This window comes from Acartia tonsa, chromosome 4 (assembly GCF_053477335.1).
Source record: "Acartia tonsa isolate MP-2025a chromosome 4, ASM5347733v1, whole genome shotgun sequence".
NCBI classification, from domain to species: domain Eukaryota; kingdom Metazoa; phylum Arthropoda; class Copepoda; order Calanoida; family Acartiidae; genus Acartia; species Acartia tonsa.
Window position 1 is genome coordinate 53,423,475 of NC_137263.1, and position 27,507 is coordinate 53,450,981.

The following is a 27,507-nucleotide window of genomic DNA, read 5'->3' on the forward strand; positions in this document are numbered from 1 at the left end:
CAGTTTTTCAACAAATTTACTTACAATTTTGCATCGACTCTCATACATTTATATTCTGATTATTCAGTTCTGACACTATACAAGTGTTAATGTCCGTTTGTCCTACCGTTTCAGCGCTTCGCTTTTATGGATGTTGTCATCCTTGTTTATAAGGATATTATAAGCATCTAAGTTGAGTAGAATAAAACCTATGATGGCAATAGTTAAAATTTTCTAGGCTAGCCTTACATAGATATGAAAAAATATATGACCTAGTAAACCCTAACAACTTGTAGGACATGTACAGTCTTGATTTTTTTTGTGATTTGGCCTGAAACAGACATTTATCATGTCTATATCCTATTATATAAAGTAGTAAGGTTTCTTTTGTCTGAAGATTAAGATTTCAAAAGTTACTGAACCAATTGAGTAGAACCCAATAGTAATGTTTAAGCTGTTTTATTTTTAGATTTAAGTCTTAAGATGGTTTTAAGCTATTTTCTGCTTTAGATGCTATGTTCGAAGCCGCTAGTCTTTAATAGACATTGCCTTATTGTTGAAAAGCTTTGCTTTTACAGAGAATAAAAACTTTTATAAAAACTAGTTGTTGAAAATTGAATTAATTCTATATGAATCATATCAAAGAAATAATCTTATTTAAGTAAAAACTTATCGTTTCATTGTATTTATAATTTGATATTTGGGTTTCATATTTGTGCTTTCAAAAAGCGAAGCTTTTTTATTGTAAGGTTATATCTGTCTGTATGTTCGTTCATCCAACCCTCAATCGCTAATGCTTCGCTCAAATAGCAAATTTAGGCATGGTAGAATCTTCCTACCAATTTTAACTTCAAATCTTGGGTACTATGCAATGCAGGGGAAACTCGCCCTTTTTATTGGGGGAAAAGTGTGAGTGTGTGGTTGACTGCTTTTGTAATACGAAGATTAAAAATATAGATACATAAATACAAATACGATTTTATCAAATAATTTTCAAGAGATTTTCAAAAGAAAAATATCCGTTAAAAATCTGTGTTTAACAGGACATAGGACTATAAATTAGACACTCAATGTTTTATAACCACGTTTTCTTATTCGTTGACCCAAAAACTTTTAGTGCTTTCATTGAATTTTAATTGGTTGGTTTTAAACTAATAGTGTTCTAACTTTTCAACCAATAATATTAATATACAGGTATTTTTATAGAAAGGTATCTTTCAAGAAATTAATTATATAGATTAGCTTAATACATAATTTGAAGATAAAAACATGGCCTGGATAGCCACATACATCTAGAAAAGCAATGCTTACAGTAAACAAACAATTATGGCCTACAATAAGGGATCCTCAGGGATAAGACAAAGTATGATAAATTAATGTTCATCCCCAATTATAATGACACATTCACCCCTTCTGTAGATTAAAATCATTGGTGTTGGTTGAAAAGATTGTACACCACTATTGTACAATGCCCGATAAATTGATGATAATTGTATGCTGTATCTAAACTGATCTGTGCCCAGTCGCATTTTTCCCAATGATGATATACAAAATTACACATTCTTTAGATAACAATTAGTGGTTAAAATGTTTGGACGCTCAACTTAATGAACCAACCAATCAAAATTTAATAAAAGTCTCCAAAGTTGATAAGCTAAATGAATAAGAAAAAGTTATTATGAAACTTTGGGGACCAGTTAAATTTCCAGCATACAATCTCATAGACGTTGAGTTGATAAAATTCTTTAAAACCAAATCTTCAAAAGTATCTATTTCACAAAGTAACCAGGAAATTTATGAACAAAAGTTAACACAAATCTGATATAGTAAAATTTGGACCAACGAACAAGGATGACAAAATTCATAAGCTAATGTAAAGCAAATTTAAGAAGAAACTATTATATATTATGTATGCTCGATGATCACATAAAATCTCCACATAAAATTTCAGCAGTCTATCTTTGATAACAGCTAAGAAATCACTAGTGTTGGGCCGGATATCCGGTTTGGCCGGTTATCCAGCCGGATATCCGGCCATTTTCAATATCCGGCCGGATACCGGATATTAAAACTATCCGGTTACAGGATATCCGGCTGATTTTTGATGCCGGATATCCGGTTATCCGGCCGGAAATCCGGTAATTTGCCGGATATCGAACGTTGGCCAGATATCCGGCCGGAACCGGATATCCGGCATTAGAAATCAGCCGGATATCCGGTATCCGGTATCCGGCCAAAAAAGTATCCGGCCCAACCCTAGAAATCACATATTTCTGATAAAATGCTGTATTTGAATTTTAGAGTAGTACAGATAGACTTAAGGACGAACTTCAACAGGAGAAGTTTCACAAAAAGGTTTTTTTTTCAATCCTTTACACCTGCAGGGGCCCTAACCCTTACCAGTATACGAAATGTATATGATCCTGACCTGAACTAAAATAATAAAAAGACAAACCAAAATATAACCATCTCCATTTATTCAAAATTCATTAAAAAAAAGGGGGGGATTCTGTGCTTAACAAGGAACTTTGAGGGAAAACACCTTGTAAATTTTTAGAGACTCTTCAGTTTGTTTTGAGAATTTAGCCCCCACAATTTGAAGCCCATTACCCATGACAAAAAGATGACAACTACAAATAAATAGTCGGTGCGTTTTAAAAAGAAAAAAAAACGATTTTTGAAGGATTTATGTCAAAAAAAAGAGTCTTTTTCCAAAGAAACTCTATTATTTAAGTGGTATCTGTATGCTAGTCAGTAAGGATCTAATATCAAGTTTGTTCGTGAAAGACGATTTTTCTTTTTCGCTACATGTTTTGTGTTACTTTTTAAAAGCGAAGCTTTTATATAATTAGGGTTGGTCACTTCGTCCGTTCGTCAGTCTGTAACGGTAAGCTCTTTTCGTTACATAAGGCATGTTAGAGTTGTCCTATCAATTTCAAACTTTGCATGATAATTCCTGTAGTAGTTAGGTACAATTTAGAAAGCGCAACAACTCTATAATCGTTACCAGAATGTCCATACATCCATTTTAAACATGTTAATTTTTAACTTTTTAACAGCTAAATTTTATATGATAGAATTATTCGATTGATCTAGAATACTGATTCCTAGGACAACAAATTACAATGTTATAAGCGAAGTATCTCTGTTCTCCTACCACCCCCCCCCCCCCTCCCCCTTTGGTAGTCCATGAAAGGTCGATAAATCATTTTAATTAAACAGTTCTTTTGAAAATCATTTTCAAAGTTTTTACTAATACCCAGCTTCGTAATAATTTGACATAAACAGTTTAACTGGGAGTTCTTGACAATTGAAAATAAAACATAAATTTAAAAAAATGAAAAATTCAATATATACCTAACTAAAATAGATTAAATAAAAACGTAATTATATGTTTATAATAAACGTATAAAAATACATGAAATTACAAAAATTGGATAAAAGTGTACTGTGAATTTTTTTCAGTAATTGCTTAGCCTTGGTGCGTGTTCCCTTTCAAAGGGACACTCTGATAGTAAAAACGATTTGGAAAGAAAAGGAAATTATTTAAAAATCTTACTTTTATTTTAAAGTTTAAAGAATTAATCTATTTTAACTCTTGTCAAAAGCAAGGATTTAACTTATTTTTAACAATTTTTAACTTCACACCACACCACAATAATATTGTGTTTATACAGTGTGTTTTTTTTATGAAAACCTTTTTGAAAGCAATTTTACCCCACTTATAGTTATCAGAATTGATTGATTAATGGCTTATTTTCTTCGTTTTTTAATGCAATTAATAGAACATTAAAAAAATATTTCAGTTTTTTAATTAAAAAGTACAGTAAAATCTAAAATTCAAAACTTAGGTGACAACATTAAAATGGTTTTAGCGCATTTTTCTTATGCTCAAATCTTCTACCCTTTGCAAGAAAAAACATGGATTTTCAGTTGTGTACTTTGGGGGGCCAGTACTCCCTCCCTGATTGAGATATGACCTGCAAACTTTGATTTATTCTTGTACATGTCCCCAATAGTATCAATATTTGGCTCTAGGTCTCAACTTTTAAGCGTTTTGCAGCCATTCTTGCAAAAGGTAGAAGATTTGAACATAAGAAAAATGCGCTAAAACCATTTTTAGTTGTTGACACCTAAGTTTTAAATTTTACATTTTACTGTACTTTTTAAACAAAAACTGTAATATTTTTTTAATGTTCTATTAATTGCATTAAAAAACAAAGAAAATAAGCCATTAATCATTAAATTCTGATAACTATAAGTGGGGTAAAATTGCTTTCAAAAAAGTTCTCATAAAAAAAAACACACTGTAGAAAGAAATGGATGTCAAACTTGCAATTCCTGATGATTTACCTGATTACGTAACTAATAGAGGAGTCCAATCAGATTGGTACCAAAATCAGGATACTAGAAGTATCAGGTAATTTTTGTAATATTAACTTCCGACCGTGGCTCGACACATACATAGCACATTCGCTCATCGTTTAGGAGATTATAGGTTCATAGGTTCGAATCTAGGCCCTACATGGCGTCATAACTAAAGACGTTAAAATTGTTCCTACTGTTGCAATGTCAGGTTCGCGACATAAATGTTAAGGCCTGTTTATGGAATGCCTTGGCCCATCAACAGGCACAACTCATTACCATGCACAGTTTTCAGACAAAGGTCGTGCAATCAAAGGGTTGGTTGCCTATTGGATGTTACTTAACCTAAATCCATCAGTATGAGTTAGAGTATTGCATCCTATTACACGCGGATGATGCTCTGGATTCTCTAGAGAATCCTGCCCTTACGAGGTAATATTTTCAATACTGACTTGTATTAAGTAGTGTCATTTCACGCTAAGTACCTTGTTTAGCAATGATAAACCCCCACCCTCTCCTTAAAATAAAGGTGGCAGTTATTGTTTGGTTATTTATTCCCTGCCAGAAATGTCGTAAGCAAATCCTACGTAGGATTTGCTTACGACGTTTCTGGCAGGGTTACTTTAGGTTAGTTTCTACTGGGGGTAATAAGTAAACCTGCAGGTATAGGCACCTCGGGGGCTAACTAAACTGGTATTACTCTTTAATTTTTTTATTTTACTATTCGCGATAAGCTGTCTATAATAACTATTCTTAACTCAGACTTGTACCTACTCGACTGCGGAGAGAGTTCTATGTGAAAGTATGTGTTGGTGATTTGTTGGAGTTTGATAGAAATGTGTACAAGTGTGGTATCCGCCGAGGATAAATGGCAGACACCGGAGTTCAATTAGATTACGGCAGTGTGACAGACGTGGACACCTTACTATAGAGAAGCTACGCTTCTCTAGCATTCACTAGATAATGATCAACATCTATTTCAGTTGTCACTTTATTGAAGGTTTAAAAGATACTAAAGCTATATTCAACAAACAATAATTACATGGATAGGAATAAATAATCATAACATAAAAGCATCATAATACATATACAATGGTCAGTTTGGGCAATAATGATCCCCCATCCCTGAAAAGGGTGGGGGAGAATTAAGAATACAGTTAACCATAATAAACATGACAGATTCAATCATTAATTTTAAGCATAGGGAGGGGGTCGCTAGACCCCTTCCCCAGGACTCGGGGGAGGGCCATTGACCCTCCACCGAACCCTAGATCAGGGGTGCCATAGGCATGGCTCACGGTTGCCGAATACCACAACTCTCCCCTCGGAAGGCTGGGAGATGATTTCCCTACCAGACTTCCGACAGTGGTTGAGGCCTTCGGTCCGCTCCTTAGGGCTAAGATATATATACAACGATAATGATTCAATGGAATCCTAGTGGTGAGTGTCTTCTTAGGGTTGATGGGCTCCCAATGTGGGATAGAAGGCAGAGGCTGGCTTGGGTTGGACACGTTGGTCAGCGCCGGCAGGTATCAGGTTTGCTGGTGGCACAGTTGTTGCTGGAACGGTCAACAGTGGGGCCTGCTGGTTGTTGTTGGCAGCGGCTGGGGCGCTGGCTGCCAGGTTGATCGTCTGAGCAGCGGCCTGTCCTCCTGAGGGGCCGCGGGGTCTGCCAGAGGGCGGCCCTGGCCTACCTGGGCGGTCATGCCCGCTGTCAGTTGATTTCATAGACACCATTTCCTCGGCTGCTTCCCTGCCGATGGGAATGGCATCCCAGTCCACTGAAAAGTCCCGGGACTTGGCATGGTTGAGCCTGGCTCTAGCCAGCGCTTTCCTATACAAAGCTGGATGGTACAGGAACACTTGTGATATCGCATTCAGGGCTGCCCGGACTCCTCCTTGTGCTGCTGCCAGGGAAATGATGGTTAGGTCCCCCAGCAGTTTGAGGATCAACAACAGCAAACACAGTATGGCTGCGCCATCTCCCCACTCGTGGATGGCTTGTCTAAATCCAGCCCAGACATCCAGGGCTGCCTCTCCTTCTTCCGCCAGTCGGTCAATGTTGTAGGACACTATCCCATGGTCTCCTGTGGCCGAACAGCTGCCTTGCTGGACGCAGGAGCCATAGGATAGGCCGGTCAGCATGGCACTCTTGTATGCTGGGAACGCCAGCAGTTGTTGCCAGTCGTTCAACTCAGCCTGCGAATACAAGCCACCTGAACTGAAGTCATCTAGGGGCTCTGTCAACAATTGCTTAGGCGTATCCAGCGGGGGTGGCCTTTTCTTGGGAGCGGGGGTTAACTCTATCCAGCCTTCCTCCGCGTGCACAGTCAGGGGGTAGGTGGAGGAGCAGGGAATCTTGGTGGCGTGTTCACTATATACTCGTGTCACAACGTCTACAAAACCTGTGGGCTCTACTGGCACTTTGTCCCAACACTCCTTGTGTTCGCGGACAACGTATTTATGGCGTTGGCAGGTCAGCTGCAGCAGGATGTCTCCCCTCAGTACCGAGAACGTGCTCCCCTGGACACGCACCGGGTGGGCCGGGTCTAGTTGCTGGAGCTTCCAGCAGTTGGCCGCTACTTCTTCTGCTGCGGTGCTTTTCATGCGCGTTTCCAGGGTAAACCCAATATACCCTGCATGTATTTGGGCTTGAAGGGGAACGTCAACATCCCTGGCCGACACTCTGGGCAGCGCAGCCGCGGCTGGGTCAGCTGCCACGAACAACGCTGGATGGTTTGTGGCATGGGCCTCGAAGTCGCAGTTCACAATCGAGGTGGGGTTGGTCATGTTGATGAAAAACTGGGCCTGATGGTCAACCAGATATGCATCCATCACCAGGCTGGGCTGGAGGCTGCGGATCAGCCTCAAGGGGCAATCTCTTCCCAGGTGGTCCCACACGTAGGTTGCTTCCCCAGTGATGCAGGACAGCTCAGAATGGGGACACTCTAGGGTCAGGTGGTCAGACTGGGACTCCACCCGTCCATCCTCCACCACATAGGTCTCCTCCTTGACCAGCAGCCGTCGCTCCTGGAGCACTAATTCGTTGCGGTATAGCTGGCCCTCGAAATGGACGTCCTCCCCTTCACAACCCACCCTCTCGGGGCTGTTGACGAGGGCGCCCACCATATCGATGGTGAAGAACAAGGGATGGTTCAGCTGGAACGTCAGTGGCTGGGTCTTGCCTGGCAACGTGTAGACTCGGTTCCTGGCCAGGTCTCGGCACGCTTCTGGGTCTATCTTGGTTGGCCTCATGAGGGTGGGGACCGAGGTCACCTTGAGGTGACCCCATACTCCACACCTGAATGTCCACTGGGACATGGTGAGTTGACAACTGTACCCGGTGGTTTCCCTCACCTTGACTTGCTGCAGGACGTGTACTTCATGGCCCAGGGGCACCTCCTGGTGTAGGGGCTCCGTGTTACACATCTTTTCTTTATTGTAGGATGTGACATGGGTGGGGTTGGCACAGTCCCATCCCACCAGGACGTAGCTGGTTGTAGGCCACACGGCTGCCAGCAGGAGGCCCCACAGGACCATCCACCAATGGGAGAGGCTTCCAGGCAACCATCTTCCTCGTACACGCGGCTGGGGATCTTCAGCTCTGGTCACGGCTGCTTCTTGGGACTGGACACGGCTGGGCTGCTCCTGGCTAGATACAAGTTTCCATTGAGTGTTATCTGTATGCGGCCGGGGCACCCCGATACCCTCCCCAATGACAGACTGGCAAGCGACTGGCACTTGCCTGGGTGTCGGCTCCCCTAGCCCCAAGTGCTCCCTTCCCTTGTCCAAAGCATGCCCAGTGGCATGGGGCTGAAGTGCATGTGGCACAGGCTCGCCCTTACTCACTTCCCTCCCCTGCCCTAGGAACTCAGGTGCATGTGGCACAGGCAAGTCCTTATTTTCCCAAATTTCAATCTCCCCAGCCTCTGGTGCAGGGGGCACAGGCAAGGCTGGGTTTTTACAATATCTTGGATACAACACATTTAACAAATTCAACTTATCCTGATGTTGAGCAGCTGGGTTCCCTTGGCTGGCAGGGGGCTCTGGATGGCATGTAGCTGGGCTCTCCCTGCAGGCTGGTGGCGCTGGCTGACTGGGGGTGACGGGTGTCACCCCTTCCTCTGGGACCGCTGGCTCGTTCCAGGACTCAGGTCTCTCGGTGGCGGCGACGGTTGTCGCCCCAGACATCAGGTTGGAGGCTGGCTCGTTCCAGGATCCAGGTATCTCGGTGGCGGCGACGGTTGTCGCCCCAGGCACCAGGTGGGAGGCGCTGGATAGCACCCCCCCATCATCCCAGGTGGCGACGCCGGGTGGCGTCCCATACATCGATGCAGAGGCGCTGGCTAGCACCTCCTGCCTCTCCCGTTCGGCGGCTGCCAGGGCCTCCCCGTACACCGTCTCAGGGACGCTGGGCAGCGCCCCTCCACTCTTGCTGGGTAGGCTCAGTCGGGCAGGTTCCATCATGTTGAGGCTAAAATGCTGGGGCCTCAGAATCTCTGGCTCGGCGACATTGTTGGGTTGTATCAGCTCTGGCCCCAGATGGTTGAGGCTGAAGCCTAGGCCAACCCGGTTGGGTTCAGCCGCGCCGCCCAGTACGTTGATCCTAGCTGGGACAGTCCCAAACTGCGGCATCCCATCGGCTCGGTCCACAGCTTTGGGCACGGCTGCTTGCTGCGGGGGTGCTGGGGGCGCGCCCCCTTCCATGTGGGCCACTCTGCTGGGCTTCCCTGGAGGGGCGCCCTTATCGGCGGTGCGCCTGCGGCTGGCTACCTGGGCCCAGTCAGCTCTACAGTCGGCCGCCGTGTGACCGTCATAGTGACAACGCTCACACTTGGCAGAGCGGTCACGGCGTGGCTGGGTACGTCTCTCCTCTAGGCTGACTTCCACAGGCGTTGGGCAGTCTCGAGCTCGGTGGCCTCTCCCCTGGCAGCGGAAGCAGCGTCCTGGAACCTTGTCATCTGGAGCGACCTTCCCCATCTGGTGGAGACCCGGAGCCAAGGCGCCAATCTCCATTGGCTCCGAATCATCATACTGGGGCAACTGGATGCTGGCGGATCCAGTCAGCCCGTCGGTAGAGTCCACTAGGCACACACCTTCCTTCAGTTGCTTTGTGATCATGGTGACGGTAAACATGGCCTTACGAGTGTACTCAGGTACACTCGTAATTTCATGACCCATCATGATGCGTTTTACATTGGCGTTACGAATTCCACGATTTAATTCGTCCACCAACAACTCAAGATCCTCATGGCTATAGGCGTCCCGATACAGGGCACATTTAGTGGATATGTACGCCTGTATCGGTTCTGTCGAGTGTTGCTTGTAATCCCTAAACGCTTGTTTAAGCGTTTGGGATTCAAAAGCAGGACGAAATAACATTTCACACTCGGCCTTGACCTGCTCGTAGGTCAAGGCTTGGCCTGCCTCGCCAAACAGATGGGACGCCATTTCCGCCGCTTGCCCTACCAGTGACAGTAGGAGGGCGTTGCGGCGGTTGAGGGAATCATGAGGTGGCACGCGGTAAGCCGCCCATGACATCTCGAGTCTGCGGATATGTGACGACCAGGATTGCTTGGGCGGCCCTCTATACTCCGGCAGATTGCTCAGCATCAGCTTGCGGTACTCGGCTGGGGCCGGTTGAGGGTCATCCTGGAGCCATCCTGGGGCTTGGTCACCTCCTGGGGCTTGCGGCTGGTCCATTGGGTCAACGGTTCAACGGCGGGGCACAAAGTTATACAGTACTAAAATGAATGGTTTGTCACTTGAGGCTATCTAGCCTAACAGCCAACACTGTTTGTATCACTAGGTTGGTAGTTTAGTTGCAAAGATATAACTTAGCTGTACTTATCACTAGTTAGGTGCTGAGGTTGTAGGGTAGGCTGGTAGGGGTAGATAGATGTTGAGGGTCTGAACTGCTGTCAGGAACTGATTGGGTTTTCCTTTATCACACTAGAGCTAGAAGGAGAGAAGCTTGTAATTCTTTATTTGCGAAAAATACCCCTGTTAAATGCTATGGAGTAGCTCCGCTCCGGTGTGTGTGTGTGTGTGTGTGTGCGTGTGTGTGCGTGAAATCTCCTGTCCTTGCAACGCGCGTCCGCACCGTCAAATCCGCGCACACGGGGAAAACGCGCTCTCACCCCTCAACTCGCTCTCTCATTGGTCCGCTTCGTCCGTTGAATTTATGATATTTTCCGCACTCTGTTGCGCTACCCGTGAATGGCGCTCTGTGTGTCCGATCGCTAGCCCCACACTACAGACGGACTTAGTCTAGTGTGGGTAGGAAGGGGGAAGCGCGTGAGGGGACGGGGGTAACTCCGTCCGTTTCCCCTGTGAGGGAGGGAGGTAACTGTGTGCTGGTGTAATAGTGCCTTTTCTTCTTAATCCTAGGCTTATCTATTATATCACCCTGATTGTATTTGCCTTCAATGGAGAGGGGCTCCTCCCTTTCCCTTGGAATAAGGGGTGTATTGTTGTTGTGCTGTGGGCTTGAGGTGTTTTGATTGTATATCAGGGTCTTTATTTTATTACATCTAGCTTCTATTTTTGTCCTTATCACAATTGCATAACAGATTTGTTTACCAACTCTGTTCTATTTTTAGCTGTTATCACAATACACAATAAATCCAAGCCTGTTCTATTCTTAGATTTATCACAGCACAACAATTTGTTTGCCAAGCTTTGCTCATAAATCTATTGTTTAGCCATCACACCAGGGTGGTAATCCCTGCAATGTAACATAATATCTGTTTTTCTAGATGGGTGGCTGCGTTGTAGCCTCTCAGGATACTTGGAGTTGACGTAGTTTTTCTCTGTTCTGGTGCACTACACTCGTATGTTGGCTCGCAGCTTGCAGCTATGTGGCATGTTTCAGCCTATCGGCGGCAGGGAATGTCCCGTCCTGCTAGCGCCGCTGATCCAAATCCGGCTGATGGCGGCAGGGAATGTCCCGTCCTGCTAGCGCCACTGGTTCGGATCCTGCTATTTCTTGCAGTAAAGTTGGCCTATTTGCAGCCGTTTACACTTATTTGGCTTGTTTCAGCCGGTCCGCAGGCCTGTTTCAGCCCTTTGAGCGCTCAATTCTCCGTTAGATATCGGCGCTGCTCGCGGTTATTCGTCAAATTTCGCTGTCTCGCTTCCACAACTGCCGGATGCAGAGTTAAACTTTGCTGTCCAGGGTGGGTAATTCAGGTTGCTTGCGTCAGTTTTGCCAGATTCACTGCTGGGAGTACCTTAGCCTCAGATGCGCGTCTGCTCTACACTTGTGGTTCGCCGTAATCTCACACAGCTGTCACCAAAAGTTGTGGTATCCGCCGAGGATAAATGGCAGACACCGGAGTTCAATTAGATTACGGCAGTGTGACAGACGTGGACACCTTACTATAGAGAAGCTACGCTTCTCTAGCATTCACTAGATAATGATCAACATCTATTTCAGTTGTCACTTTATTGAAGGTTTAAAAGATACTAAAGCTATATTCAACAAACAATAATTACATGGATAGGAATAAATAATCATAACATAAAAGCATCATAATACATATGCAATGGTCAGTTTGGGCAATAATGATCCCCCATCCCTGAAAAGGGTGGGGGAGAATTAAGAATACAGTTAACCATAATAAACATGACAGATTCAATCATTAATTTTAAGCATAGGGAGGGGGTCGCTAGACCCCTTCCCCAGGACTCGGGGGAGGGCCATTGACCCTCCACCGAACCCTAGATCAGGGGTGCCATAGGCATGGCTCACGGTTGCCGAATACCACACAAGCACTGGGCTGTATATGTTGGATATCAAAACATTGATGGAAGACCAGTAAGTGATTTTTTTACATGATTACTTAACCCTTAATGTTTTTTTTTTCTATCTTATTTTCTGTGTGTGAAAGATAGATAGCCATTAATGCGTGACTTTTTAAATATGATTATGACAACTAACTGATAATAGCATTTTTTTTAATGTCTCCATCCTGTGCCTGCAAGGATGCCAGCAAACCTGACAGGGTCATACAGGTAAAAGCAAAATATTTTTTTTTACTGAAACGAAGCATTTAATGTTACCAACATTCTAAAATATGCTATAGTAGTACATGAAATATAGGTTACTTAGAAATGATAAATTTTGATATTTCTTTATTAATTTACATTATTTCATGTGCCATGTGTTGTTGACTTCTCAGAACCTGATAATAACAATAATCCAACTGGCTTCTTTAGTTCAGTCAGTAGCAGTAGCAGGTACTAAAATAAAATAACTTAAGTATTATGGGACTAAGTGAGGTTTAATCAAATAACACAAAGGTTGGGCAAGATTATGTGGACCTTTTTAGAAAGGTTATAGCGCGTTGTCGAATTGTTACGAGGACATAGTTTGTTAAGGCTTTGTCGCGGGTTATGAAAAAAAATCATTTCACATGAAATTAAATTACGTTACATAATAAAAAAAAATTACACATTGTGTTTCGTGTTAGGTCCTGCCACTAGGCAACATATTTGATATTTTTGTGTATTAAAATAAATAATAGTTCTTTTTCGCATCGTATTATAAACGGCTTTCCGCGGATACAGAAAGTACAATTATGAGATTAAAACTAGTTTTTTAGCCCTGAGGTGCCGAAGGCACCGGCTAAAAAAACTGGTTTTAATTTTATGATTGTACATTTCTATATTCGTAGAAAGCTGGATATAATAAGATGCTAGACATAGTTTTTTCGTATGGATGAGAACCGGTTCCTATCCACCGGATTCGAATGAATACGAGAAAATAAAATTAAACTATATAAACAAAACAATATACCTATGTAAGTATTCGTATCATATAATTGTGTTTTAATATGTTGACTGAAATAATTATTTTGATTTTGATAATATGCAGAGTGAGTCAGAAAAAACTGAGTTTTTCGATTTTCAGAAACAACCAGAAGGAATACCGAAAAAATGATTATATATCCTTGTTCTCTGTACAAAAGCACATCAAACTTGTAAAAGGTGTTTTTCATTATCTCTTAAAATGCGGCCTCTATGATAGGTGTATGGTGTCAAAAAATGCCTTGTGTGAAAAATGTTGATCAAGAAAAATTAAAATAACTCATCTATTTTGTATAAAAAAATCTTAAAATTTCAATATTCATTTAGAAAAAGGTCTAAGAAAAGTACTTTAATAAGTTTTAAAGGTGAAATGCTTTTTGGCTCCTCAGAAAAGCATTTTTAGAATACTGCAATTTGTCATTTTTTCATATTTCTTGATTGTAATGCATGTGGTTTAAAAGAATCTTCTATAATAACGTAGCTTATAGTAAAAGGAAAAAAAAACCTTTTTATTTGACAAAAAAATCTCTTAAGATAAAAAAGTTATCAAGGTTTCAATTTTTAAAATAAAAATGCCTTTTAGAAACCCTACCCTATTTAAATAAAGTTATTATGATGAATTATAACACACAAGTATAATTTGTCAAAAGGGGGCGGAGATTTTGGAGATTAAATCCAGTCTTGCACCAAATATAGAGGAAATTCAGGGGGAAGGGGTAGGAATTTAGGTAACAAGATGAAATATTTCCGGTCATGAGCTGGTTTTTCATTCATGGAGTATTAAATCTTAACAATAGATTACAACAAAATGTTTGATTTATAATGTGATAACTTAATTTAAATAAATGTATTTTTAAGATGTTAAATATTTACAATCTGTTGAATACAAATTTTAATAATAAAAAAATATGTTTGGTTATCTTTTTAGAATGGTAGACCTTTTTTATTATTCATAAATCTACCTAAAAAGTACAAAATAATGGCCGAAAAAGTCATCACACACACTTTTTGAAATCTTTATGCTCTAAAAAGCGCCGTTGTTTTCAGAGATATTCAAAAACACCTTTTCTAAGTTTAATGTATATTTTTAAAGAGAACAAGAACCTATAATTGTTTTTTCCATATTCCTACTGGTTGTATCAGAAAATCGGAAAACTCAGTTTTTTCTGACTCACCCTGTATATGTATCTAGTTCTGGAAGTGGCAAGTTTTTTGGAAATAGGATTGGTCTTCAGAAACTAGATGATGTGTGGGCAGATAGCCTTGTCAGGATAAACAATAAATTTGACATCCTTCAAAATAAAGAACCATTCACTGGAAAACAAGGTATAGTAATCATTAATGATTCGGCGTTATCCTCCCTCCAACCGAGAACGATAATTTTGTTTACAATTAGGTTAGGTTATAGGCCAAAGTCGGAGGTACTAAAATTTACAAAATTGAAAGGAAATCCTAAGAGGATAATAATAATTCTTCAAAATAAAGGGAGGAGTATTTTGTGCTTGTTTTGCTTAAAATCCGTGAGTTAGATTCATCGATAGCGATTATTAAGTCTAAGTGTGATTAAATATGCGTTAAATTATACTATGCATTTTGTCAATATTAAGAATACTTAGACTTAATAAACGTTTTCGATGAACCTAACTCATGGATTTTGCGCAGTATAAGCACAAACTACTCCTTATTTTATAATAATATTTTGATCCTGGTTACATTCTGGATGACTCAGGGATCTAAAGGGATAAGACAATGCACAATTGATGTACGTCCCCTATGATGCAACACAAAATTACCCTTCTACATATTAAAATTAGAGGTTGAAACGTTTGGACACTCGACTTAATTGATCAACTTATTAAAATTCATGTAGGTCCCCTAAGTTGTTTAGCCAACGAATAAGAAAAATTTATTATAAGAATTTAGGAACTAGTGCAATATTCAGCCCATTGTCCCCTCTCTCTCTGTCTCTTACTATTTTTAGTTCTTATGCCAGCTATTATGGTGGTAGTTGTAACCATTGGTTTTTGAATATTATTTAAACAAGGATGATAACATCCATAAAAGCTAATCTCTGAAACTGTAGGACAAACTAACATTACCACTTGTAAATTTTTAGGATAAAGATTGTAAAGTAACTAAGCTTTCTAAATCGTACCTAACAAAGCCAAGTTTAAAACAGATAGGACAACTCTAACATGCCTAAATTAATAAGAGCTATCAGTTATGGACGGATCGACCCTTTATTTTTAATCTAAAATGGTGTTTTAATACATGTTTTAATGTTTTAGTTTTAACAAGGTTGATGAAATTATTTGCTGGCGAGTATGAAGCTTGGATGGAATGAATTAAACCATATTGTGTTCTGAGCAATAACTGCGAACATTTTGCATCATCTGTTAGGAATGGAGTCAGAGAGTCTAGTCAAGTCAAAGAATTGTTGGTAAGTTGTTTTCTCGTATTCATTCGAATCCGGTTCTAATCCATACGAAAAAACTATGTCTAGCATCGTATTATATACAGTTTTCTACGAATATAGAAATGTACAATTAAAAGATTAAAACTAGTTTTTTTAGCCCCATGGTGCCGAAAAATTGTACATTCTATATCCGCGGAAAGCCGTTTATAATACGATACGAGAAATAACTATTCTCGTATTCATTCGAAATCGGTGGATTAAAACCGTTTCTCATCAATACGAAAAAACTATCATCGTATTAAATCCAGTTTTCTATATTCAAGTAACTTCGCCCCCCCCTCTCTCTCTAGAGGCCTCTAGGGGCACTTAATGGGAAGGGGATGTATTTTGACATTAAATTTTTTTTTTTGAAATAGATTTAGATTTTTAAAAAGTTTGGGTATTTACTTTTTGAGGGGAATTAGGGTGTCCGACCTTCAAGAAAATAGCTTAAAACCATCACAGGACCAGTAGGTATATTCACTGAAAAGTAGAGCCCATCGGTTGAGTGCTTACTGAGATCTTAAGCTTCAGAGATTCAGACGGACATTGTTCTTCTTTGAATTATAGATGTAATAACACTAGATTGCAATTTAAAAATTGCTTAATGGAAGTAGATTCCATTTTGCCCATTTGTCTAGAATCTTAACAATTCAATTGTTTTGTATGTAATTCTTTTTTATTATTCAGTTGGATAGCATCGCATTTTTCTCCTGCCCTGCTATATTTATTGGTCGAAGACTGATGCAGGTAAATCAAACAAGGATGACAACATCAATAAAAGCGAAGCTGTAAAATGGAAGGAGCAAAAACATTGTAGAGTGACAGAACTAAAAAAGCAGAATATAAATGTATAAAATCTCAACAAAATTTTAAGTAAATTTATTTTAAAACTGCTTAAAAGTAGGATACTGTTTAAGGACATACTTACATTTTTTAGAACTTGATTATAAAGATGATTCGCTTATCACGTTGTACTATGTTGTAATAGTATCAGTATCAGTATTAAAAAATCAGATGAATCTGATAATTATTTCATATATAAAATTGTTGTCAACAAGGTTAAAAATAAACATATTTAAAATGGACGTAAGGACAATGGTAACGATAATAGAGTTGCTAAACTTTCTAAGCTTTACCTTACTATTATAGGAATCATCATGCAAAGTTTGAAATCGATTGACTGACCCTAAATATAGAAAAGCTAGACTTTTAAAAACACTTTTAAATTATGTTCATATTAGTTGTTGCTAAGGAATTTGGCATTAATTGTCTTATTTTTTTAGAGTCTATTTTGATAAATGAAAGATTTGAAGTGAAGTTAACACCAAACAGATTGGAAACCCTCATATTATATGTATATTTTTTAAAGTTTGTGAAGAAATAATAAAGTATTTTTTTTGAATGACTTGTTTTTGTATATTTAGTTTAATCATAAAATTAATAGCCGTGGAAAGTTGTATATAATACGATGCGATGAATAACTATTAAAGTTCAGGAAGAAGGGGACATTGGGCTGGTTATTACACTAGTCCCAAAATTTTTATAAATGCGTCTGATTCGTTGGCTAAACAATTTCAGGGACAATGAATTTTAATTGGTTGGTTCATTAGTGTGTTTAGTGTCTAAACGTTTCAACAAATAATTGTAATCTAAAGAAGGGGTAATTTTGTGTATCATCATTGGGGATATACATCAATTTATCGGCCACTGTCTTATCTTTTAGATCCCTGAATAAAATTGAATTTGAGCTATATTATCTTTATTCGACTAGAATAGTTGTTGAAATAAATGGATGTATAGTTACCAATGATAAATATAGAAGTGCCCTGGTTAAAACATTTATCGTTATTCAGTATGCATAAGTATGTAATTAGTGTCAATATATTGTCGATGTGTGCATGAATTGTAGTGTAACGCGTCTAATCGCTAAGGGTATTAAGGTAACGCTGATTGCATGACTTTTGTCTGGAAGTTCTAACTGTGTATGGTAATAGTCTTGACGCGGTGTTGAGCCAAGACTGCGCTACGTGCTACGCGGTTAGAAAAAGCTTCTTTCACTTTGCTTTCAATGCGACGATGGCAAAAAAAATCCATCAGTCTGCAGTCTTACGTGATTTTGCTTAATAGGATTAATTATCCATACATCCTTGGACTGAAGATATTGTACACGCAGGGTTAACAAGGATTGTGTGATTAATAGAAGCGAGAAAACCAAATAACTAAAGGGATAAGACATGGCAGATAAATTACTGTTCATCTCTAGTGCTGGTACAAAAAAATATCCCTTCTGTGGATTATAATTAATGGTTGAAATGTTTAGATACTCAAAACTCAATGAACTAACCAATCATATAAAAGTAACCATTAATTTCCAGTCCAATGTTCCCTACCTTAATGGATTTATTATTACCTGGATCTAGCACCAGATTATTTCTAATAAAGTGAAACTTGTAGCTGGTTAAAATAACGATCAACCCCATCCCGTCCACGTTTGTTGTAATTTACAGAACTATGTCCCCCTACCAAACTGATTTATGTACAGATTTACATGATAGAAGAAATGTAGAGAAGTTTTGCATTTTAAAAGATTATCACTTATCTTTCCTAGATAATTTTTATAGTTCACACGCAAGTAGAGTCAATAAATCAGGAAGGGAGGAGACATTGGACTAGAAATTACACTGGTATCCAAATTTTAACAACAACTTTATGTTATTCGTTGGCTTAACAAATTTGGGTACTTTTACTGAATTTAAATAGATTGGTTCCAAACTAAATAGTAATGTTCAAACTTTTTAACCAATAGTTTTTATCTACAGAAGGAGTAAATTTGGAGAGTTATATCGATTTATCGTCCATTGTCTTATCCATTAAGATCTCTGGAATGAGTAAGCTTCTATAAAACTTACTTTGTCCGTACGTGCAGAACTAAAAAAGAGCGTTTTAACTCTAAAAAAGTGGAAAACTACTTTGTCGATTTTAGGTCTTTTGCAGCTAGTCTAAAAGAATTCGAGTTTTTCTATTTCTATATTTTTCTTTTCTTTAATACTCTACTAGTGGTGTGGGGTTGAATCTGACCTGTCCTTCCTAAATTTTTAAAAAGCTACATTTTGAAAGAGAACCATATCGGTTCAGCGGTTAGCGAGATCCGTCACTACAAACACACAGTGATCCTAGTACTTTTAGGCTTTCTTTTAACTTTTTTATCTCGTTTTCTCTTTCTCTTTCTCTCTCACTATCTTTTTTTTACAGTAATGAAAATGATAAGAAATGATTTATTAAGAATCTGTAAAGAAATAAATCATTGCTTCAAAAATATTTAAAATTTAAACAAATATTATTATTCTCGAGGAAATTATAGATGAATAAATAAGAAATAAACAAGGATGACAACATTCATAAGTAGCTATAGCATATATCTTATTATATAAAGTAGTAAGTTTTTTTGGTCTGAAGCTCAAGATCTCAATAGATACTTATTGGATTTTCTATTATAGGTAAGATTCACTAAGGTTATGTGATGGTTTTAGGCTATATAATTTTCAGATATAGGTTTTGGGATGGTTTTAAGCTATTTTTCTAGTAGCCTGTTTGAAATCAGAGCCCCAAGAGGACGGCATCGATGGGTGAATTCTAACATGTCTAAATTAACGATGAGATCTCTCCTATAGACTAAAAATATAAATGCTTCGCTTTTAAAAACAAATATTCATACATAATTTTTTTTATATTAACATAAAAACTCGCAGAAAAAAAGTAGCATTTTCGGGGGCAAAAAAGTGGCCGAATTTGTAATGAATTTTGGGCGCTTTGCCGCGCACATTCTCAGCGTTCAGTTTTCAATCTTTTTCATTCATTTTCTAACAAGGACAATAATGACCATCTGCATTATGATTCATGGTTTTTCTATTAACAGGACCCTTTTTAGCCATGGATCATAATACATTTCTTAAAATAGACAATTTAACTTTGATAATTATAGAGTGGCCTAGCTCCTGCGTGAGTGTATTTCTTTCTAGAAGAATCTTGAAGCAATTTAAACCAAACGTTGCCTATTTCAAAGGCGCGCCTAAACATAAATGTCAGGCCACTCAGGCCTTTAGCATGCCAAAACTTTAAGTACATGATAAGACATACAATAATGCAGAAATTGGCCACTCACAACAGTCAAAAATTCATAATTTACCAATTTTCTTTAAAATAATAGTAGAAATAGTAAAAACGAAGTTTTAAGACTTAAAGGGGAAGATTCGGTTTCGGGAAAAGGTCCGAGGAAACATTAGTTTTTATAATAATGAGTTTAAACATCCGACTCTATGTATTAAGAGATACTACTTTTGATCATTTTATAATTTTTATGCAAAAGCAATATGAATTTTAACAATTAAATATAATAAATCAGTAAAATATAACACTCTTTTAAATATTTTGTATTTAAATAACATTTTTATACAATAAAACAAAAATTATTCAATGAATATCAATAAGTCTGTTTTAGCACAAATACAAGTAAATACTTTTTCACATGTTTCACATGAAAATGGTTAAATAGATTAAAACACTCTAGTATGCTCAAATTTGGACTTTTTTCCGGACTCGTCTAATCCAAATTAGGTTTTAAAATTATATTATATTTTAAAATAAATTTTTATTTTTGAATTAATTGTACAGGGGCGTCCAAGCTTTTTTTTTTGGGGGGGGTAAAAAATTTTAGGGGGGGGGGTAATTCGTGTTTGGGGGGGGTAAAATGGCGCGCGAAGCGCGCCGAAATTTTTTTTTACCCCCCCCAAAATTTTTACCCCGGGGGTAAAATTTGATTGGGGGGGGTAATTACCCCCCCTAAAGTCTGTTGGGGGGGGGTAAATACTCCCCCCAAATCTGTTGGGGGGGGTAATTACCCCCCCCAAACTAATTTACCCCAGGGGTAAAATTTTTGGGGGGGGTAATTTAATTATGTAAAAAAAGCACCTACCTAATCTATTAAGTTAATAAGTACTATCCTATAACATAAAGTAGTAAGTAAGGTTTATTTGACTATAGCTTCAGATTTCATTACTTTTAATACTGAGTTCTCCTTTTTAGGAAAGCTTCACATAGATCCCATGATGGTTCCACACTATTATAGGTCAATCCTTTGAGTGGTTTTAGGCTATTTTTCTCCTCCCTTTTTACCCTTTAGAAAACACGAGTTCTTAGATGCTAAGGGCGCCACTACTATTCAAATATATAGTAGTATCTCATTCTTTAGAACATAAAAATACAATAATTAACTCACTAACCAATGAACCAATATGATTATACTTTAAAGTGAAGCGTCTTATAGGTCCTGGTAAGTTTTATAACTAGTTTTGAGACACCCTGACATCCTCCCAAAAGAAATCGCCTATAGAAATTCTTTTTCATTATTTAATGAAATATTTAATTTAGTTAGGTATCTATTTTATGGAATCTTCAGTGCTTTACAATTACATCATAGATCCCCCCCCCAAAAAAAAATTTTCAGTAAAATTTTTTTTTTAAGAACATTCAATTTGGAGGGGGGTAAATACCCCCCCCACAAAAATTTTTTTTAAAGAACATTTATTTTGGGGGGGGTAATTACCCCCCCCAAAATGGTTTGGGGGGGGTAAATACCCCCCCCAAAATCGTTGGGGGTGCCTACGGCACCCCCAAGGTAGGGGTAATTTTTTTTTGGGGGGGGTATTGTTCAAAAAATTTTGGGGGTGCCAAATGGCCCATTACCCCCCCCCCTTGGACGCCTATGTAATTGTACTTATGAATGTAGTAAAATTGTGATATATATATAATATGAAAAATTATGTTACATCATATGAATACAATGTAAGAATTTGCAACAAAGGAGTGTTTAAGAATTTTTGCACAAAGGGGCCTAAGCCAAGGTTCTTTTTTTCTTTCTCGGCAATACTAAAACTGATATGGAGACTGCGGGGAGATTTATCTGGCAGTCTGGCATCAAGGCTCAAGGAGCTAACATCTTTTTCTTTAGTTTTCCTCTAGTCCCTCTTTACAGCATAGATCTTTTCTTTTCTTTGTTGCAAATCCTAAAATAACAATCAATTTATGTTCTAATATCATTTTTTTAAACTTTATTTTTCTTTTCAATAAAAAACAATTCCTTGCTAAAATACTTTTTTTCATTCCCTCGTTTTAAGTTGTAACCCTTTAATTGTAATCTACTAAAGTAACAGGATGTCTGTCTACCAATACTAAGTTTTTAATATTTCAAGTTCAAAATACTTAGGAAAATTAAATTAATCATATTATTTTTGGAAAAGTGTAAGTTATTAAGAGTTAGTTAGGGGGTTAATAGTTCAACAAGGGGATTTAAGGGGTTTCCCTTTTTCTAACTTTATTTTCAGAAACAAATGTCAGAGATTGCTAACCCAGGTGAGAATAGCAGAATCCAGCTAGAATGCAAGTTAGCATAACTCACATCCATAAGTAGCGCAGCAATAACAAGATATACCTGTTTTATTTCAATAGGACTGTTTGATCCGTAGCATCTAGAGAAGGATAGACAGGACAGTAAAATAGCCCAAAACCTTACCAAAACTTAAAGTTAACAATAAAATAGACTAAAATCATCCTGGAATTTATGTGAACTTCACTGAAATAAAAAAAAACTCAATTGGTTCAGTGGTTAAAGAAATCTTAATTTATATACAATAAAAAACTGAGGTTTGTAGACGGTCGGAATTCTGGTCTTACGGTCTGACATGCCTATAGTTCTAGAGTAGATTCACTATGAGAAACTGTTGTAGGCTTCCCCCACTTTCCCATTTACAAACTTTGCCTTTTTTTCATCTGCTATTTCTAGTTCAGTGGGGACCTTGAATTGATTTTTATTTGGTTGGGTGTTTTTTAACATATGTACGATTATCTTGTATATCAATAGTTGAAATATTGGCTATATTTAAAGTAAATGGCATCAGGGACGGAGAGGACCTTGGACTTTAAAATACACTGGTATCCAAAGATTTATAACCATATTACCTATACTGTTGGCACAAAAAATTTAATATTTTTCTTGAATTTTAATTGGTTGGTCCCTAAGCAGCAGTGTCCAATTTTTTCAACTAATAATTCTAATCTACAGAAGGGATAGTTATGTTTATCATTATTTATCATTTATGTTTATCATTTATTTATCGTCCATTGTCTTATCCCTTAAGATCCCAGGAATGACATTCTTTATTATGACATTAAAATTGATACCTACTGCTGCTATATTTGGAGCATGACAGTTTGAGTAGGTAAGGTTGACTTTGAAAAAATACAACTCATGAGAATGCACAGTTAGGACTTACAGACAAGAGTCGCGCAATCAATTGGTTGGTTTAGTGTTGGATGTTGCTTTACAGCAAGTCATTTTAGAAAACTGTAGTCTGTTCAGGTTCCTAACCAATATATGTGTATAGGTTCCCAAAGGTCGCAGGCTCGAGGGAATTTTCAGCAAAAAGCTTTAATATTCCCATACCACACACACACACACACACACACACGTATGGCTTGGTGTAGGGTTAGAAAACAATGGCTTGTATGTGTGTGTGTGTGCAGCAAGCCTGAAACATCAAATATTCTATTATTATTGAATAAAATAAAGGAATACCAAAGTTCAAAAAAAGGGGGTGGACTAAATTACACGATTAAGCTTCGGCTTGCAATTTTGGTGTGCCTTCATTGTACAGATTTAATCTTAGAAACTAAAAGCGGCTTAAAAATATGTGATTGTGAAAAGCTACACTTTATTTTGAAATGTTACAGAATGTATTTTTGTTTACTTGCGGATTTTGAAAATCTTAGAATAAAAGATAAAAATAATGGAGCAAAAATCGGCGTTCTCTTCTTTATAATGATCATTTAATACCTTGGGATTTAAATATCCATTTATGCTAAATTTTGTTTGCTTAATAACTCATTTAATTTTGCCTAATTTTAATGACTTTGCCCCTGGCCTCTGTGGGAAAAGCCCCAACAGCAAGGCAGAGGGTATGGTTTTAAAAATAACCTAAAGCCTACCCTAAAATTTGTGTAACGATCGTTCAATCCGTTTTCTAAATAAGAAACACAATTAAACATGATTTTTCATTTAAAAATACTGTCAATCCAATTTTTATATAATTTTCTGCCTTTAAAAGTTTGCAAATATTGGTGGTGGAAAAGGGGGTTGTAGATTAAATTCATGCTTCATTGTGCTCTTCCTCCCTCTAGGGAGCAAAGGACGCCATCCTTATTAGAAACAGACAAAGGATATAAATTATAAATGCAGTCACCCATATACTCAGGCTGTTTGGGATAGGTAACTTGGGAGAAAATATTTTGACAAAACAAAACAAATAACTCTGGTTTTATTTTAGTGGGGTATAAATAATTTTTTATTTTATTTTTCTTTGGAGGGTTAAGGTAACCTTCCCAAAAATAGTTAAAATAGTTATAAACGTTGGATCTAAAACAAGATTCACTGTTAGGGAGAACCATATCGGTTTTATACAGGCAGACAGACACTCACAGATAGGCACACATTCTGTCACTTAAAATCATAAAATTTTTATAAATTTTGAAAACTAATTTTGTGAAATTATTATTCATTTGCTTATCCCTTACACCCCTGAGAATGCTATAATAGTAGTCACATTCCACTGCCTTTACACCTGTCCAAGCTTTTATGTGTGTGTGTGTGTGTGTGTGTGTGTCTGTGTGTGTGTGTGTGTGTGTGTGTCTGTGTTTGTGTGTGTGTATGTGTGTGAAAAAGAATGTTTTTGAATAATTTAAAATTTTTCCCGCGCTCTTGTGAACATTTTTTTGCCAGTATTATTAATTGAATATTAATATCATATTATCCTTATATAAAAGTAACAGGACGTGTGTCTGCCTGTCTGTAGTTTAAGTTCTCGCTAACCGCTTGACTAATATGGATCTCATTTAAAGCTAAGCAGGTCATAGGTCCAGGGAAGGTTTAAAACTAAGGGGTGAATCCTTTTTTAAAACACTAATTGTGCGGCTTGTGTTAATGGTAGAAAAATACCACGCTCATCGTTAGAACTGCTCTGAGCTCTAGTTTTTAGAAATATCAATACCATCTTTGTTATATTTTATTTTATAGTTATGATTATTGATTTGTTAGAAATATTAGGATTTAGGTTTGATTAGTAGTACATTTTAAATGAATATTATATATAACATGCAGTTAAAGATGGTATAACATATTACTTGCAATATCGCTTTTATAATAATTAAACATCTGTTCAATTGCTGACTACTCAGTTTGTTAATCCATGATTTTGTATGCATCACTACTTAAAGATGTTGTCATCCTTGTTTTGGAAGCAAAATTGAAACACAGGCAGTAAAAATTTAATTATAAACACAAGCCTCCAGTTTCCTTTCTCAAATCATCCTCCCATGAGAAGACCTATGAGAAGCAACACCGTAAAGGAGAACCATATCGGATCTGTGGTTACAGAGATGCATTGGTACAGACAGACACACACACACAGACACAGATCCTGTTACTTTTATATAGGGATCAAAAGGAAAATTGAAACACAGGCAGTAAAAATTTAATTATAATCACAAGCCTCCAGTTTCCTTTCTCAAATCATCCTCCTATGAGAAGCAACACCGTAAAGGAGAACCATATCGGATCAGCGGTTACAGAGATGCATTGGTACAGACAGACACACACACACAGACACAGATCCTGTTACTTTTACATAGGATTATTAGGAAAATTGAAACACAGGCAGTAAAAATTTAATTATAAACACAAGCATCCAGTTTCCTTTTTCACATCATCCTCCCCCAAAATAGTAATAAACCTTCCTAAGACCTATGAGAAGCAGCACCGTAAAGGAGAACCATATCGGCAGTTACAGAGATCCTTTAGTACAGACAGACACACACACACAGATCCTGTTACTTTTATATACTGATTAGAAGGAAAATTGAAACACAGGCAGTAAAAATTTAATTATAAACACAAGCCTCCAGTTTCCTTTCTCAAATCATCCTCCTATGAGAAGACCTATGAGAAGCAACACCGTAAAGGAGAACCATTCTGGATCAGCAATTACAGAGATGCTTTGGTACAGACAGACACACAGACACAGATCCTGTTACTTTTATATAGGGATTAAAAGGAAAATTGAAACACAGGCAGTAAAAATTTAATTATAAACACAAGCCCTATGAGAAGCAACACCGTAAATGAGAACAATATCAGATCAGTGTTTACAGAGATCCTTTAGTACAGACAGACACACACACACAGACACAGATCCTGTTACTTTTATATAGGGATTAAAAGGAAATTTGAAACACAGGCAGTAAAAATTTAATTATAAACACAAGCATCCAGTTTCCTTTCTCAAATCATCCTCCTATGAGAAGACCTATGAGAAGCAACACCGTAAAGGAGAACAATATCAGATCAGTGTTTACAGAGATCCTTTAGTACAGACAGACACACACACACAGGCACAGATCCTGTTACTTTTATATCGGGATTAAAAGGAAAATTGAAACACAGGCAGTAAAAATTTAATTATAAACACAAGCCTCCAGTTTCCTTTCTCACACCATCCTCCCCAAAATAGTAATAAACCTTCCTAAGACCTATGATAAGCAACACCGTAAAGGAGAACCATATCAGATCAGTGTTTACAGAGATCCTTTAGTACAGACAGACACACACACACAGACACAGATCCTGTTACTTTTATAAAGGGATTAAAAGGAAAATTGAAACACAGGCAGTAAAAATTTAATTATAAACACAAGCCTCCAGTTTCCTTTCTCACATCATCCTCCCTCAAAATAGTAATAAACCTTCCTAAGACCTATGAGAAGCGACACCGTAAAGGAGAACCATATCGGCAGTTACAGAGATCCTTTGGTACAGACAGACACACACACAGAGACAGATCCTGTTACTTTTATATAGGGATTAGAAGGAAAATTAAAACATAGGCAGTATAAACTTAATTGACACAATAAAAACTGTCCCGAATTTGTATTAATTTTGAGGAACACGACTCCAGTTACGTTATATTTTTCTTTCCCGAAAAAGGGAAGGGGGAAAGAAAAAAAAAAGGGAAGGGGGGAAGAAAAAAGAGATGGGAGAAAATGGGGTTTTTCCCATCTCTTTTGAAGAGATTTTCTTCCCCCCTTCCCTTTTTCGAGAAAGAAAAATATGACGTCACTGGAGTCGTATTCCTCAAAATTAATACAAATTCGGGACAGTTTTTATTGTGTCAATTTAATTATAAACACAAGCATCCAGTTTCCTTTCTCACATCATCCTCCCCAAAATAGTAATAAACCTTCCTAAGACCTATGATAAGCAACACCGTAAAGGAGAACCATATCGGCGGTTACAGAGATCCTTTGGTACAGACAGACACACACACACAGACACAGATCCTGTTACTTTCACAGGCAGTATAAATTTAATTCTAAACACAAGCATCCAGTTTCCTTTCTCACATCATCCTAACATTCACTTTTGCATAAAGAGACAGTCCTACGTTTAGATTTATGATAAAATATAAATTATCTATATGGAAACATAAGAATTTAAATAGATATTTTCTACTTATTGTCAGTTGCTGTTAATTTTGTTATTATTAGAATTGTCCTTTGGTATTCAAACTTTGCATTATGCAATTAGGTAAAAATGTTTTTTGTCTGTCCGTAAAAAACCTTGCTAACCTACTAACCAATTAAGTTCTCCATTATAGGGAAGCTTTATAAAGTTGTTTTAGTATGTAAGTCATAGTATGGTTTAGGCTACTTTTCTGTTCCTTCCTCCCCCCCACCAACATAACACCCATGTTGCTAGAGACGCAGACACTTGTTTACAGATAAAAACAGAT

The 27,507-nt window shown here is 38.0% G+C and overlaps 1 protein-coding gene and 1 long non-coding RNA gene across 3 annotated transcripts; both read left to right on the plus strand.

The window, feature by feature from the left end:
• The first annotated feature begins 3,893 nt into the window (after positions 1 to 3,893).
• Positions 3,894 to 12,184, plus strand: LOC145315542 (uncharacterized). Its single transcript, XM_080155524.1, has 4 exons — positions 3,894 to 4,057; positions 4,293 to 4,399; positions 5,107 to 5,186; positions 12,114 to 12,184. The coding sequence occupies exons 1-4, from the start codon at positions 3,986 to 3,988 to the stop codon at positions 12,182 to 12,184; spliced, it is 330 nt and encodes a 109-aa protein (XP_080011650.1). The 5' UTR covers positions 3,894 to 3,985.
• Positions 12,185 to 12,430: 246 nt separating this feature from the next.
• On the plus strand, positions 12,431 to 27,444 carry LOC145317783 (uncharacterized). Of its 2 annotated transcripts, none has more exons than XR_013879105.1 (5): positions 12,431 to 12,585; positions 14,348 to 14,481; positions 15,444 to 15,595; positions 16,301 to 16,360; positions 27,421 to 27,444. It is a non-coding gene; the product is annotated as an uncharacterized LOC145317783 (long non-coding RNA). The 2 variants fall into 2 exon arrangements; XR_013879104.1 differs by lacking the exon at positions 27,421 to 27,444 and adding an exon at positions 16,897 to 17,014.
• Positions 27,445 to 27,507: the final 63 nt, after the last annotated feature.